The sequence below is a fragment of the Thermothelomyces thermophilus genome, chromosome 7 (genome assembly GCF_000226095.1).
Source record: "Thermothelomyces thermophilus ATCC 42464 chromosome 7, complete sequence".
In the NCBI taxonomy this organism is placed as follows: Eukaryota; Fungi; Ascomycota; class Sordariomycetes; order Sordariales; family Chaetomiaceae; genus Thermothelomyces; species Thermothelomyces thermophilus.
The window spans coordinates 3,467,201-3,481,465 of record NC_016478.1 but is presented as its reverse complement, the minus strand read 5'-3'; the positions used below and the strand labels follow the sequence as shown (position 1 = coordinate 3,481,465).

General features: G+C 40.8%; 3 protein-coding genes across 3 annotated transcripts; 1 reads left to right on the top strand and 2 right to left on the bottom strand.

Annotated features, from left to right (window-relative positions):
- Nucleotides 1–178: 178 nt before the first annotated feature.
- MYCTH_2113928 (uncharacterized protein) lies at nt 179–2,020 on the bottom strand (the record flags this gene model as incomplete). Its single annotated transcript, XM_003667261.1, has 4 exons — nt 179–813; nt 895–1,228; nt 1,287–1,629; nt 1,779–2,020. 4 exons carry the CDS (start codon nt 2,018–2,020, stop codon nt 179–181), a joined length of 1,554 nt encoding a protein of 517 aa, XP_003667309.1.
- A 474-nt stretch (nt 2,021–2,494) lies between these two features.
- MYCTH_2312992 (uncharacterized protein) lies at nt 2,495–4,178 on the bottom strand. The gene is made up of 4 exons (XM_003667260.1): nt 3,919–4,178; nt 3,584–3,858; nt 3,285–3,508; nt 2,495–3,233 (listed from the first exon to the last, which is right to left on the bottom strand). Exons 1-4 carry the CDS (start codon nt 4,017–4,019, stop codon nt 2,874–2,876), a joined length of 960 nt encoding a protein of 319 aa, XP_003667308.1. The 5' UTR covers nt 4,020–4,178; the 3' UTR covers nt 2,495–2,873.
- An 8,520-nt stretch (nt 4,179–12,698) lies between these two features.
- On the top strand, nt 12,699–14,056 carry MYCTH_71609 (uncharacterized protein; the record flags this gene model as incomplete). The annotated part of the gene is made up of 2 exons (XM_003667259.1): nt 12,699–13,941; nt 13,981–14,056. Coding segments are annotated over exons 1-2 (153 nt in total), but the record flags the coding sequence as incomplete, so codon positions are not given.
- Nucleotides 14,057–14,265: the final 209 nt, after the last annotated feature.

The window sequence follows — 14,265 nt, the reverse complement described above, 5'->3', positions numbered from 1 at the left end:
GCCCGCCGTTCTCGCGACAATGGTCGATGTAATAACTGGCTGTGACCAAGCGCACCGCACTGTCGAGACTCACCCAAACATGGCGCTCAGAACAGGAAGTTCAGCACTTGATAATTATGTAAACAAAGTCCAGAGTTCCGGAGTCTGACTATTCCAGGGCAGATTTAATCCACGGCGTTCAGCCGTCTCCCTCCTGTGCTCGCTCCTGCCTGTTGCGCCGTGTGAAGCACAACTGGTGCAACAGGGTGCGCTCCCCGTTGGCCAAGAACCTCTTCCTCTTTTCCTCCGGTCCCCAGGCGACCAAGACGTGCTGCATCCTCACCACTGTGGGCTCCTTGATATTGTCACCCTTGCCAACCTTCCTCATGTACAGCGCCGGCACGACCGTGGCGACGTTGAGTAGCTCTTTGTATAGTTGCTGTTTGCTCGGCCGGGGCTCCAGCTTGGCTACGCCGAACGGCCTGCGGTTCTGCAGAATGTTCTCGCACTTGAGCTTGGGCAGGTCCTGCAGGAACTCCGGGCTCATCTCGAGCTCTTGCTGGCTGTTCCACACGATATATGGGTTCAGGTCGAGGTAGAAGTGATGCGTCGAGGTCATCAGTTTTTCATGGAGCTTCAAAGCGGGCTTGATGATGCTCTCTTGGCACGCATGGCAGAGCCTGTTCCAGTCTTTGTCGTGGTTGAACACTTTGAACAGGGATGCGACGTCGGCTGTCAGTTCTCGGATTCGTCCAAGTCGTGCTTGCTGATAGTCAGGTGAACAGATGAGGGCGTTGAGCGCCTCGGCCCTCCATGTGCGCAGCGCGAAGAGGTCTTGGGAAGTGGCCAGTCAGTAATTACCAAGGCAATTGCACTCTGTTTTGCCACATGAGAAACAGCTCGGCGACCACCCACCTCGTTTGGGTTCTACGTTGGTCTGCATCGACCCCTCCACGAAACTGATGATCTCGACGGCCTCAGGGACCAGACCGAAGAGGATCCTCTGGAAGATTTGGTCTTGCAGCCAGCGCATCGTAACCGCAATCAGGATGTCGACGTCTGTCTCGGGGAACATACACCCATAGGCCAAATCGGCTTCGCTGCGCAGATACATTCTCAGCTTTTGAATGTCTGCTGGCCGTTTCTTAGCCGCCTCCACGACGCCGTTTCTCTTGTTTTCGTCATCAAGGATTGGATCCATGAAGCTTGAGATCCAGTCGGTAATGCCATGTACTAGGTCATCAAAGTCCTGCATCCAAATGTTCAGCCGCGCTCTTGGCCTTTAAAAACGGTGGTGGTTTGTGTACCTGGCCAACCTCCTTCGGCGTCAGGTCCTTCCGGTAGGGCTGGAGGCTGAAGATGTGGGATCGTGCTTCGTCGAGCTCTCTCTTGAGGCCCTTGTTCTCTGTCTTCAGAGCGTCAATCATTTCCGCCAAGTTACCGCCAACGGTGGCTGTTATCTCGTTGGATTTGACGGCGAGTTCTCGTGCCAGTTGATCAACTGCGCGCTCTGCCTGCTTGGCACGATGGTTGGCTTCTCGAAGCTGAGCCCGTAGCTCATCCATTTCCCGCTGATACCTCTGCTCCAGCTCCTTCTCTTTGCTCCGTTGCAGCTGGGAAAGGACCAAGTCGTCTCGCGATTGTGATGGCCTGGGGACAAGGAAATGTTGGTAAGTTGTTCGATGTGTTGAGCCGCGGGTGGTTTGGGCCGAATTAGATGCCGAAGCACCAGAACAGCCGATGCAAAGACGGGAGGACTTGGCGATTGAAGAACTAGATAGAACTAGAAGTGCACTTACCTTAGATGTTGGCTGCCGACATTCTCGACATTTCCACGGTTATGCAATGCGGACAAAGACCCGCGTGCGTCAATGCTTGACAGCCCTCGGCTACAAGACTGCGTTGATCGATCTGTTGGCTGCCAGAGCATCTCAAAGTGCTCGTTTAGTGGGAGGTCTCCAGGACGCTTTCGCAACGGAGCTTCGTGGGTCGATAGTTCCTTTACAGGCTCGCCGTTGAACTCGCGGTTGAGACCTTCCATGCCGCTGCACTTACGCGTCGTCCGGTTGGATAAACGTAGCAAGATACCGCAGTTCCGCCTTTCTTTTTACAGCTCGCGGACGGTCGAGCTAACGTATGGACGAGCTGAAAGGTATGCCTGTAGACATTGCACCTTTCGTAGCAAAATCAATGTTGGGCTGGATAAGGCTGAAGGCGGGCCAACCAGACTTGGGAGTACGGATCCGTAATATGACAACCCGGAACAGAACTGTAAGGTACATAAGCTACGTACTTAGGTACCTATGTATGTATGTATATACATCCATTCGAGTACTGTCACTTGTTACAGGTTGCAAGATTGGCCCTGTGCGTGCCCAATCGCGGCCAAAGCAACTTAGCATGGCTCTAAGCAGGAGTGTCGTATTAACGTCACCCTCCATTGAGAGATGAGTATCGCCGTCACCGTCTCGATCATGCAGCTTGGCTGTGCCATTTTTTTTTTTTTTTTTTTTTGCGAGCACCAGGAAATGGCAGGGAAACTCGCGGCGAGAAGAGAATGACTTGATTGGTTGTGGGCATGGCAGGCTCAGATGGCTAAGGTATATACCTATATGTTTGGAAAGAAACGGTGCCCAATGCCTGAGGAAGAAAAGAGATAATTACATACATGTTCTCGGCCACTCAGGCGCCAATTTTATACCCAGTTGCACCCTAGGGGTGCTCGTTCCCAGGCAAACAAACCACACCATCCTGCCCTGCGTAAGGTGGGATACCCCTCAGCCATTGCGATGCACCGACATCGCGGGTCCTTGAATTGCCAACGTGCGATCGTCTCGCGCATCCCATTTGCAGTATACCCGAAGAATGCTGCGCTTCCAACAACTGCGGACTAATCAGTCTACTTCCTCCCACCATGGATGCGCCAAGACTTCATCTATCGTCATTCTAGCCATCGGATCCATTTTTGTCATTCCAGATATCATGTTTTGTGCCTCGGGACCAAGCTCCTTCCCCCACCACTCGAATCTAAGTTCCGGCTGTTCCTTCACTGCCACCTCGGCCATTTCTGACGCTCCCTTTAAAGCGTTACACCAATCCTCACTATCAACTTGCCTGAGGAGCCCTTCGGTCACAGGTCCGAAATAAGAAAAGTGTCGAACCAAGATCTCTTGTTCTGGGCTTATACCATGCTTCGCCAGCTCCTGGTAATCGTCTAAGAGCAGCAAGTCCGCACCCCCAAGGACATATATGCACTATAAACGGGGTTCAGCGTTAGTTCTCGGAAGTCAATATGGCCCACTTACCACTAGGCCAAATGAGAATATGTCGGATGCCTTCGTCACACCCCTTCCTGTCTGGCCCTCTGGGCTCCGCCACGTGACATTCCCTATTGCATAAGGGGTTTGACGTGGCCGTCCATCTTCTGATTTGAAAGCGATATCAAAGTCACCTAGGACCACTTCAGAAACTGTTTTGTTCCCATTGTGGTCGCAAGCCCAGTTGACCAAAACATTATCGGGTTTCACGTCTACCGAGGGTAATTAATTAGTTAAATCGGATGTTTGGAAGTTTGAGTGCCAATTCTGAGACGATATGGGTTTACCGATATGGATCCAGTTTTTGTTATGAAGTTCTTGTAATGCCTCTCCTACGCGTCGGAGGATTTTCTTTCGTTCTATTACGGGAAAATCCGGATCTCTCTGGATCAACGAGAGTAGGGTGTCTCTGAAGTAGGGATAGAAGAGAATGCCTTCTTCCTGGTTGGAATCGACATGTATTCGAAGCCGACGAGAGCCAGCAAATTCGGCTGCCAAGCGTTGCGATAGATCGTAGAATGGCCGAGATACGCGCTTAAGAACAAAAGACTCATTTCCGGATCTGAATAAGATAGTTAGAAAGTGCAAACTGTTAGGTGAAGTTATGGAGATTGAGACGCACTCGGCTTTGAAGATGCTGAACTTGGGGTCCTCGCAGTGGCGACGAAGCGACTCGCCTTGGACGTACACGCGCCCGGACGCGCCTGCTATGGTGGATGCCATTCTGATGCTTGTACGGAAGACAAGCCGATCGGCGGGTGGACGGCATGAAAATACAAGACGATGAAGAGACATCGAGGGAGAAACGAGTGGACCGAGAATTACGGATTACGCGACGGGAAATGTGGTCATCAAAGGGTAGAAGCAACAGCTCTATCTTAATTATTGTCGGGGAACATTGAAAAAAGGCTAGGCGGTCAGTCAAGTCTCAGCCCAACTTCTCGTTTCCCGGATTAACCTTAATCCTACGGTAGCCTCCCAGCCCAGTTCACTGGATCTCTCACCCACGAGAAGCAACTTTCCCCCCGGGGCTACGGGGCTGGATTGAGTCACGGCCAGATGAGGGCAATCAGGATCTTGGTCTTGTATGGTGTCAGAAGCTGTGGAGCTTCTAAGAGTATTAGCCACATACGTGCCACAGCGTATAAGGCGTCGTTGCCAACGCATTGGCCAGTTCCTTTGTCTATAAATATCAGTCGTTTTGTCTCCTTTGTAGATAGTTTAACAAGGCACTATCTCCTTCGTATAGCCACCTACTACAGACTGCTTTCAACGCTCCCGGAGCTCCTACTACGTTCGGTAGTTATAAGCCTGGCGCCTTGACTACTCCTCTGCCGACGTATCTTTAATATTAGTAGTAGCTTCTTTCTTTGGTTACGAACTCTCTTACCCTGCTTTAATACGCTTTTGATGACGTGTCTATTATGCTTAAGATCCTAGTTAAGACTTCTATATACCTTATAGGGCCTAGTTCCTAAAACTTATAGTATATTGAACTATAGTTATAGGTTAAATTTGCTAGTATATAGGGATTTATTAACCTTGATAGTGACTATAAGCTAGATCTAGAAGTTCTATAGTATCTAACCTATAAGTAAGCTAGAGATAACCTTATCCTAGCTTCCTAGGAGTAACTCTAAGAAGGATTATTACCTTTGATATCTATAGATTTAATGCCTTCTAATATAGCTATTATAGCCGAATTTATATAATTATAAGACTCCTTTTATAAGGATATTATATATATTATAGACGTTAGTAAGTAGATAGGATAGCTATAATGCTAGCTAGTATATACTATAGATCCTAAACTTTATAAAGCTACTAAAGTATATAGGAAGAAGGATATTAACCTTATTAAAGGGATTATCTAGGCGCTTTGCTCTATACTTATACTATTTATTATAATACTTTATATAATAGTTACTATATAATATATAACTAGTCTTAATATAGCTAAGCGTTTAGGAGTTAATCTATAGCGCTGGATTTATAACTTTAATATTACCTTCTAGCAAGCTATCTAATATAATATTCTAGAAGTATAAGGTATATAAGGACTTTATACCTTTCTTAATACTATTATTATATATATCCTACTAATTTAGGTAGCAAATAAAAGGATAGAAATCAAGCTTACTAATAGTATAAGATAGCTACTTCTAGAGCTTAGTACCTTTGTTATAATAGCTAAGATCCTAATTAATAATAACGTATAACCTAGAGTCTCTTAGAAGTATAGAATCTTCTTGATAACTTATATACTAATACTTCCTATAGCTTAGAAGAGCGGTAAGGAGAGAGGCGGAGACTTGTGTAGAGACTCTTATAGCGGTTAGTAGTATAATACGAGATGTCCCTATAAGCGTCTAAGATATCTATAAGATCTAATAGACTACTATATACTTAAGTAAGCTGTCTATAGTAACAAGTAACGCTTGTACCTTTTTAATAAAGAGTATAAGAGGATTTGCTAGGAGCTTGATAAGCCGAAGTAGGCCAGACTAAAAAGCTAACTTATCGCTAAGTAGGGGGAGCTATCTTATTCTAGGTAATCAAAGGCAGGATACCCTAGTTCCCTTAATATATCAATTATTAGCCCTTAACTACTTAGTAAGCTTTCGACTTACTATAGGGCGTTTAGTACCGTCGCTCTATAGTATCATCCTCTTTCGAAAAGTACTTTACTAGACTTATATAGCGCGACCTACTTGGTTAACGATAAGAAGTTCCTTTTACCTAGGACGTTCGTCAAGGTAGAAGATCCTAAGTTCGTTAAAGCAGGTACGACGACCTTCCCTATTAGTAAGAGGGGCACTTAGGTGATCGAGAACGTTCTAGATAGACTACGTAGACCGTATACCAAGAGCCTAACGTTTAAGGATATCACTATTATTAAAGGATTCTATATTAATATTATTTTAGAAGCTCTATTACTTAAGGTAGGCATTTAGTATTATAGCTTACACTACTTATTACGTTTTAGAATACTAGGAAATAATATTATCCTCCATAAGTTAGAACGTAAGTACAATCTTACCTTCCTCGAAAATAAGCTACTTTTCTATTACTTGAGCTTCCTAGACTATATCTTAATTAGTAAAGCAGGTATTATAAACGTTTATATGTTCTTATAGAATGTATTTACTATATACGGTAAAAGGTCCTAGACGTAAGTATTACCTACTATAAGAGAGGATACTAAAGATCTTTAGCACTTAAGAGCTAGCTACCTTAGACTAGAAGCGTTAAAAGCGCTTGTTAATAACGCTAGAAACGTCTATATTAAGGGGATGGTATATATTAAGTACAAGAGTTACGTTTGTACTTACGTAAGTAAGGTAATCCCTAGGAAAACACTACCTAAGTAGAAGTCTACGTGCCTATTCTAGCAAGTAGCCTAGGATCTATTTAACTATCTTAAAGCGATTAATAGATCGCGATAGCTACTTGTAATTATTAACGAGTATAGTAGGAAGCTCTTCCCTTTCCTCCTAATAACAAAGTCGTTAGACTAGATTATAGGAGTTATCTAGAATTTCAAGAGCTAGGTAAGACGCTAATATAGGCTTGCTATCTACAAGATTAAGTAGGATAACGATACTATGACGGTTAGTTTAGTAAGGCAGGTACTAACATGCTACTAGACTTAGGCTATAGAAAGTGGTATTAATCTTAAACTCTTATCTTTGTATACCTATAAGCCTAATAGTCTAGTAGAGCAAGTAGGGCAAGAACTGATCTTACGCTTAATTAAGATGCTTAATAGTATAAATCTATCCATAAAGCTCTAGTTAGAAAGCGTATAAGCGGTAGCGTACTTATACGCGATAAGCCTAAGCCGTACTTACTTATTTGGAACTCCTAACAAAGTGCTCTATAGCTAGTTTAGATAGTATTTTCGCTAGTATAAACCTAGCTTGATAATTACGTTAACTAGCGACTTATACCTAGATTAGAGTAGCATCTTTATATATAGATACTAGGTATATATCCTCTATAAGGATAAGGAAGCTAAGTAGCATATAAAGGACTTTAAGATACTACTATATAGGCTAATAGGGTATCTTATAAGATATTACGTATCTAATATCCATTATATTTAGATACCTAAGCTCGATAGGGTCATTATAACTTGTAACGTTCGCTTTAATAAGAAGACTTTCCACTATCTAGGTAAAGAGTAGCCAATAGAGTCGTTGCTAGTAGTAATAAGCTAGGAAGTCAATTAATTCAATCTTAGCAAAAATTCCTAGGATACCAACTTTCTCTAGGAAGCGTTATAATAGACCTAACAACTAGTAGAAGACTCTATTATAGTAGCTTGGCTACCTCTATTATAAGAGAGTCTGGCGATAGGCTAACCTCTCTAATAAGGTCAAGACTTAGGGGTAAGGGAGCTCTCTAATACGTAGCCTATAAGTAAATAATTAGTTCTAGAGACTCTTATAGTAGAGATATAAGTAATAGATAAACTTACCAAATGGATAGAGAGCTTTAGAGGACTCTTGACCCCTAAATATATGCCTAAGCCCTTGGTAACTTGCCCTATGCCGGCTAGTAAAGGGGATATCTACTAGGAAGTAAGAGGGTTTAAATTAGGGCCTTCCTAGTCGCTAGCTAGTTAACTAGACGCTAAGGAAAGTAGGGAAGCTATCGAATCTAACAGAGGAATACCTTCTATAAAAGAATCTAGTGTATATAACGAGTAGATAGAAGAGCTAGAAGCTAGGGACGGTACTACCGATATATCGTACCTAGCTAGGCTAGAGGAGTAGAGCGTTAAGCGAAGTCCGGATTAGCTAATATATCCTATAGAAGGTAGAAACGAAGGAAAAGCTACTTAGTAACCTCCTACAAGGAGAGGCAGAGGTAGGAGGAGGGCTTGTAAGCCTAGGGACCCTATCTAGTCAAGCGAAAGGCTATAAAATAAGGAGAAGGTCAATTACTACTACTCCTTTATCTACGTAATAAAGGAACTCTAGCGACAGTTCTATAAGACTTACCTACCTAATTAATAGGAAGCTTACTTAGAAGATTAGAGCATTCGAACGGTATATATAGTATTTACCACCACTATACGATAGAAGGATGCTATATATCTTAAAGTAGCCTTAAATAAGCTACGTTAGTATATTAACGATCTTATCCGTGTTCCTACTAACTAGCGAGACCTATATAATTACTTGTTAGGACAATAGTTTAGAGATATAGCTTGTGAGGAGATACGTAACTTAGAGAGCAGGGGAACGTAAAAGATCGTACTACATAAGTAGGCAAAAGCGTAACCTATACCATTAAAATAGGTCTTTATATATAAGTTTAATAAGAACGGTTTCTTAGAGAAGTATAAGGTAAGGATCTATATATAAGGAGATCTATGAGATATTAGCTTAGTGGAAAGTACATATATAGCTACTCTAGTAGCGTAGTCGTTTTATATAATAATAGCGATTACTACGTATTTCGACTTGGAAGTCAAGCAGTTTAATGTAGTATAAGTGTTCCTTAATGCCGAACGACCGGAAGACGATCCTATCGTCTACGAATTGCTAGAAGGATTCAAGTAGCTAGGGAAATGTATAGAGTTATAAAGAGCTCTATACGGCTTAAGAGACTTGTTACTCTTATAGTATAAAGAGTTCTATAAAATGTTGTCAGATCTAGGTATAGAACTATTAGGCGAAGAGAAGTGCCTCTTCCTAAGCTATGACAAACAAGTTATCCTGATCTTCTATATCAATAACTTCTTGGTCTTCTTTTATAAAAGTAACGCTATAGCGGCCGAGCGGGTGATAGAAAGAATTAAAGCTTGATACGACGTCTACGAGCAGGGTAATGTCAGTTAGTTCCTTAGTATTAGGGTGATTCAAGACTGACCTACGTATAAGATATGGTTAGTCTATAACTAATATATTAGAAAGGTAGTAAGAAGATATAGACTAAACGTGCCTAGTATATATAAGCTAACTCCCTTAAGCTATAAAGAACTTAAGAAGTTTAAAGGGAGCGTTACTAATATATAGATTAAAGAGTATTAGAAGCTTGTCGGATCGATCCTATACTATATAGTTATACTATGTCTAGATGTTATATATGCCTATTTAGTACTCTCTTAATACCTAACTAACCTAGGACCAGACCACTTGTCAGAGGCACGGTAAGTAGTAAGATATCTATTTAGGAGCCCTTGCCTGTCAATCTAATATAAAGGTAAGCGAGCGCTAGATAGGTTAACGCTTATAATCGCTAGGGACGCGTTATACGTAGATGATCTAGATACACGGTATTCGTTATAGAGATATATTTTCTTCCCATTCGGAGGTCCTATTACGTAAAAGGCGTCGTACTAGGATACTATTATAACGTCAAGTACTAAAGTAGAACTTCTAACGCTCTCCCTTATAGCAAGAGAGGCTATAGTACTTAAAAGGCTATTTACAGATATCGATCTTAAGCTCGGGGAACCCTAGAACATCTATTATAACAATTAGTAAACTATTTGACTAGTAATAGCCAAGAACGAATGTATTAATACTTGCCTATAGTATATAGATATCTATAATATATGGTTATACTAGGAAGCGGCGAAAGGAACGTTTAAAGCTATATATCTATTAACTAGTTAGATGCTAGTAGATAGGCTTACTAAATAACTTAGCTGGTAAGCCTTTAAGCGCTAGAGGGCTCTCCTTAATCTTTAAGATGTTAGTCACAGGCTTATATAACTAGGGGGTAGAAAATAAGTCAAATTCGTTAACTAAAATACCGCCTAATACTCCTTATCTACTACTATTAGCCGTCGCCGAGATTAATAGCCTTGCCTTTGCCTTTATCTTGGCTAGGCGACAATATAGCGCCTGACGTGTTATCAGATGTGCTAACGCGAGTATTACGAGCCTCCTTAATCTTAGCTAACTAGTAGAAGATGTCGTATATAGAGTAGGCGATCTTTGTAAAACGTACGAGTTTAGCCTTATTAAGCTTGTACTCCTCTGTATCGTCTACACTAGCGCGTTTTAAGTCACTCTAAAGGACTATATATAACTTCTTAAGATCCCATATATAACTATTAGCGATTTGCCTATACGTTAGGGGTAGAGGTTTAGGATCTAGAGACTTATAGAAGCCTTAGCTCTATCTAATAGGGCCTTTGTCAAATTCTTTGCCGACCTAACGTAAGAAGTAGGACTACTAATATAGTTGGTATAGGTATTATAAAAGCTATTAGATATATAGGCAATTAGCGTATATCTTCTTATACTTATAGGAACTATAGGTATAATAGTAGTAGTAGGAGCTAGTACTAGAATGATCGCGACATTTGCCGAAAGAACATCCTACTAAAGCTAACTATATATATATTCTATAGGGCACCTTATAAAGCTTACTAGCTTCGATATCGCTATATTTAGTTAGCCTAAATGATCTAGACGTGACTAGTAGAGCGCTAGAAACTATAATAGAGTCGCTATTAAATCAACCAGAAGAAACTAAACTACACGAACCCGCTTAAATCACTAGAATCGCTAGAAAACCACAAAACCGGTATAAAATCAATCAAATGGAAATAATAGAAACACTTATAGTTTAGAAGCTAGTTTAGAAGCTTTAGCGTGCTTATACTTTCGAGGTATTATAGAAGCAAGAGTCGACCTACTAGCAGTTATAGTACTTATAACAAGCATACCCGACAAGTCATCTATTTATTCAAGCATAAGAGGTATTATCTTATTATTATTACAATTAAAACTAATAATACTATTAATACTACGACTATAATAGCTATATTTAATCTATAGCTTTAAAGGAATCGCTCTATTATACTCGACTCTTTTAGACTTCTTATTATAGGCCTAGGCTACACCCGGGCTAGACAATGCCCAGGCTTTACCCAGGCACAGAACAGACCTACCCTACCCTACTCACCCACGCCCCACAGGTCCGTAGAGCGTTTGTTGCTCGTTCGTAACTCGTCCGGTAGACACGCGGCCAAGGCCCAGTTAGGGCCCAACCCGGAGCCTAACCGGGCCCTACCTAGGTTACAACGTATATACTTAAAAGGCGCCCCTCTGTACAACTCTTATATTCTTTCTCTTTTTCCTCCCTAAGGTAGTTAAATAGAATATTATACGCTTATCTATAGTTGCTATAAGGCTAGTACATTACATTTTGACTACCTTCTACTGGTAGTAACTCCCTAAGGGAGTTATTAATAATGTAGTCATGACGGATTCAATGGCATATAGGCCCTTGGGCTTAGCGGAATTATAGGAGCTTGTCTACTCCCTTTAAGTAGTAGTAGAACAGTAGAACGTGACGATCGATACTCTCTAAGCATCCTAAACCTAACCTATCCTAACCCCTAAGTCGGCTAGGGTGCCCCTTAAAGCTTAGCAGCTATAGTAGAAGCGTCTCCTAACTAGTTAACCTTTCGACGGTAAAAAGGAACTCTTTATAGTATAGAAGAGTATAATAGAATATATCCTTATAGCTAATAGAGATTTTATTAGCTTTAATTATAACTAATAGGTCTTTATCTAGGGAAACCTTATATGCTAGGTATAGACTCGGGTTACGGCCTACTATAAATCTATAGGCCTAAAAGTTAGGTATAACCTAACTAAGTTCCTTTAATATCTCGAGAGCATCTTCTCTAACCCTTATAAGAAGATAGTAGCTCTATTAGAACTAGAATTCCTTTGATAGAGAGATAATGAACCGTTTACTACCTTTATTGTTCGGTTTAAGGCCAAGCTATCGAAGGCAGGTAGTCTCCTTTAGAGTAACGAGCTACGCCTAATCAAATTATAATAATATCTCTCTCTGAAACTTAAATATATAGCGGTCAGACGAGGGATTCCCTAGGATAATTATATAATGGCGGTCGAGAAATATTATAAAATTGCTATAGATCTTAAGGCTCTTTAGCTTAGTGACAAGTATTAGTAGATATAGAGGTAGTAGGCAATACCCGAACTGTAGAGAGAGAAGGATATAGAAGGAGATATACCGATAACTGGAATTAACTTATTATATACTAACCTATAGAGGAAGGGACCTAATAAGGACAGGGCAGGAAAACGTAAAGGTAATGCCCTATAGGCGAAATAGGTTAGTCTAGAAGTACGTATAGCCCGATAGGTAGCTAGAGTATATATCTAGTATAGGTAGAAAGGTCACTTTATTACTAAGTGTCACTTTGCCTCTACTTTAAGGCCGGTATAGTAGAACTAGCCAAGAACTGATATTAATGCCTTAGAGGCTAAGGATTAGAAGGAAGACGACGACCTGTCTAACGAAGAAGACGGTAAGTAGGGAAAAGAGTAGCCCCTAAGCAAAGTCTTACGAGGGGGCTAGAAGACTACGACCACCTAGAAGACGAGTTTATAGAGATTAGTAAAAGAATGGATAGACTTCCTTTTCTCATTCTAATCTTCCTTAACTCTACCGGCTTTATAAATACTTAAGTAGATAATAGATATTCTAGCTATAGTATTATTAGCAAGAGAATGTACTAGAAGCTCGGAATCGAGTAGATTAGTTTGCCTACTATATATACCCTTAGGACTATAACTAGGCTATAACAGGACTAGAAGATTACTTGGATAGCCTGTATTACGATAGATATCGATGGCTAGGAGAGTTAGGCCGCGTTTTATATAGTCCTAGGACTTGTATATAACATTATACTAGGTCTTCTATAGATAAAATACTAGGAGGTTAGATTAGATATATATATAGGCATTCTTAAAATCAGGATATAACTAGGATTACTTATCTATAAGATCTCTTTATAAATAAGATAGATAGGAATCTCCCAAATTATAGGTATAGTCTTTATAAGCATAGTTTAAAGGGTATAGAAAAAGAAGACTTCCGACACCTTCCTAGTTACTAGTATCTAGGAAATAATAACTATTCTAGAATCAAGATACCAATTTGACAGAGAAAATATAGGGAATAGGGGTACCTAACTAGGGCCTAGTATAGAGTCAGAGGTTACCTTACTAGACGAACTTCGTAACTTTGCCGACCTCTTTAACAAGGAGAAAGCTAGCAGACTTCCCCCATATTATAGCGCGGCCAATCATTACATCAAATTAAAGGAGGGCCTAGACAGAAAGATCCTTAAACTCCCTTAGGGACCTCTCTACAACATGCTATAGGATCATTTATTAGAAGTCCAAAAGCAAGTCGTTAACTTACTAGATAAGGGATAGATCTAAGCTAGCTTCTCTTCGGCCGCTGCCCCTATCCTCTTAGTAAAGAAAGCAGATAGAGGTTAAAGGTTCTATATTAACTATCAAGCGCTAAACAAGATTATAAGGTAAGACCGATACCCCCTCCTGCTTATTAAGGAAACGCTTCGCTCCCTAGCCGGAGCTAAGTGGTTTATAAAGTTAGATATCTAGGCAGCCTTCTACTATATCCGGATTATAGAGGGCTACGAACATTTGATAGCATTCTAGACCTGGTTTGGCCTCTTTAAGTGGCTTATCTATCCCTTTAGACTTATAGGTATACCTGTAATCTTCTAATAATATATTAATAACGCTCTTGGTCTAATGCTTAGAGACTTTATAACGGTATATCTTAATAATATCTTAGTTTATACTTCGGGTAGTAGGAAAGATTATATAAGGTAAGTAAAGGATATATTCTAAGAGTTATAAAAAGTAAGACTTATACTAGACCTTAAGAAGTACGCGTTTACTATAAAAGAAGTCAAATACCTTAGCTATATTATAAAGGTAGGGGCCTAGGTCTGTCTAGACCCTGAAAAGCTAGCTACTATCTGTAAGTAGGAGGTACTATAGAAGGTTTAGGGAGTATAAAGCTTCCTAGGATTTGCTAATTTCTATTAAGACTTTATCCCTAACTTTTCCAGGCTGATAGAACCCTTAATATAGTTAACCTATAAGAATACCCCATTCCAGTAAGAGATTAAGGAACAGAAGGCCTTCGA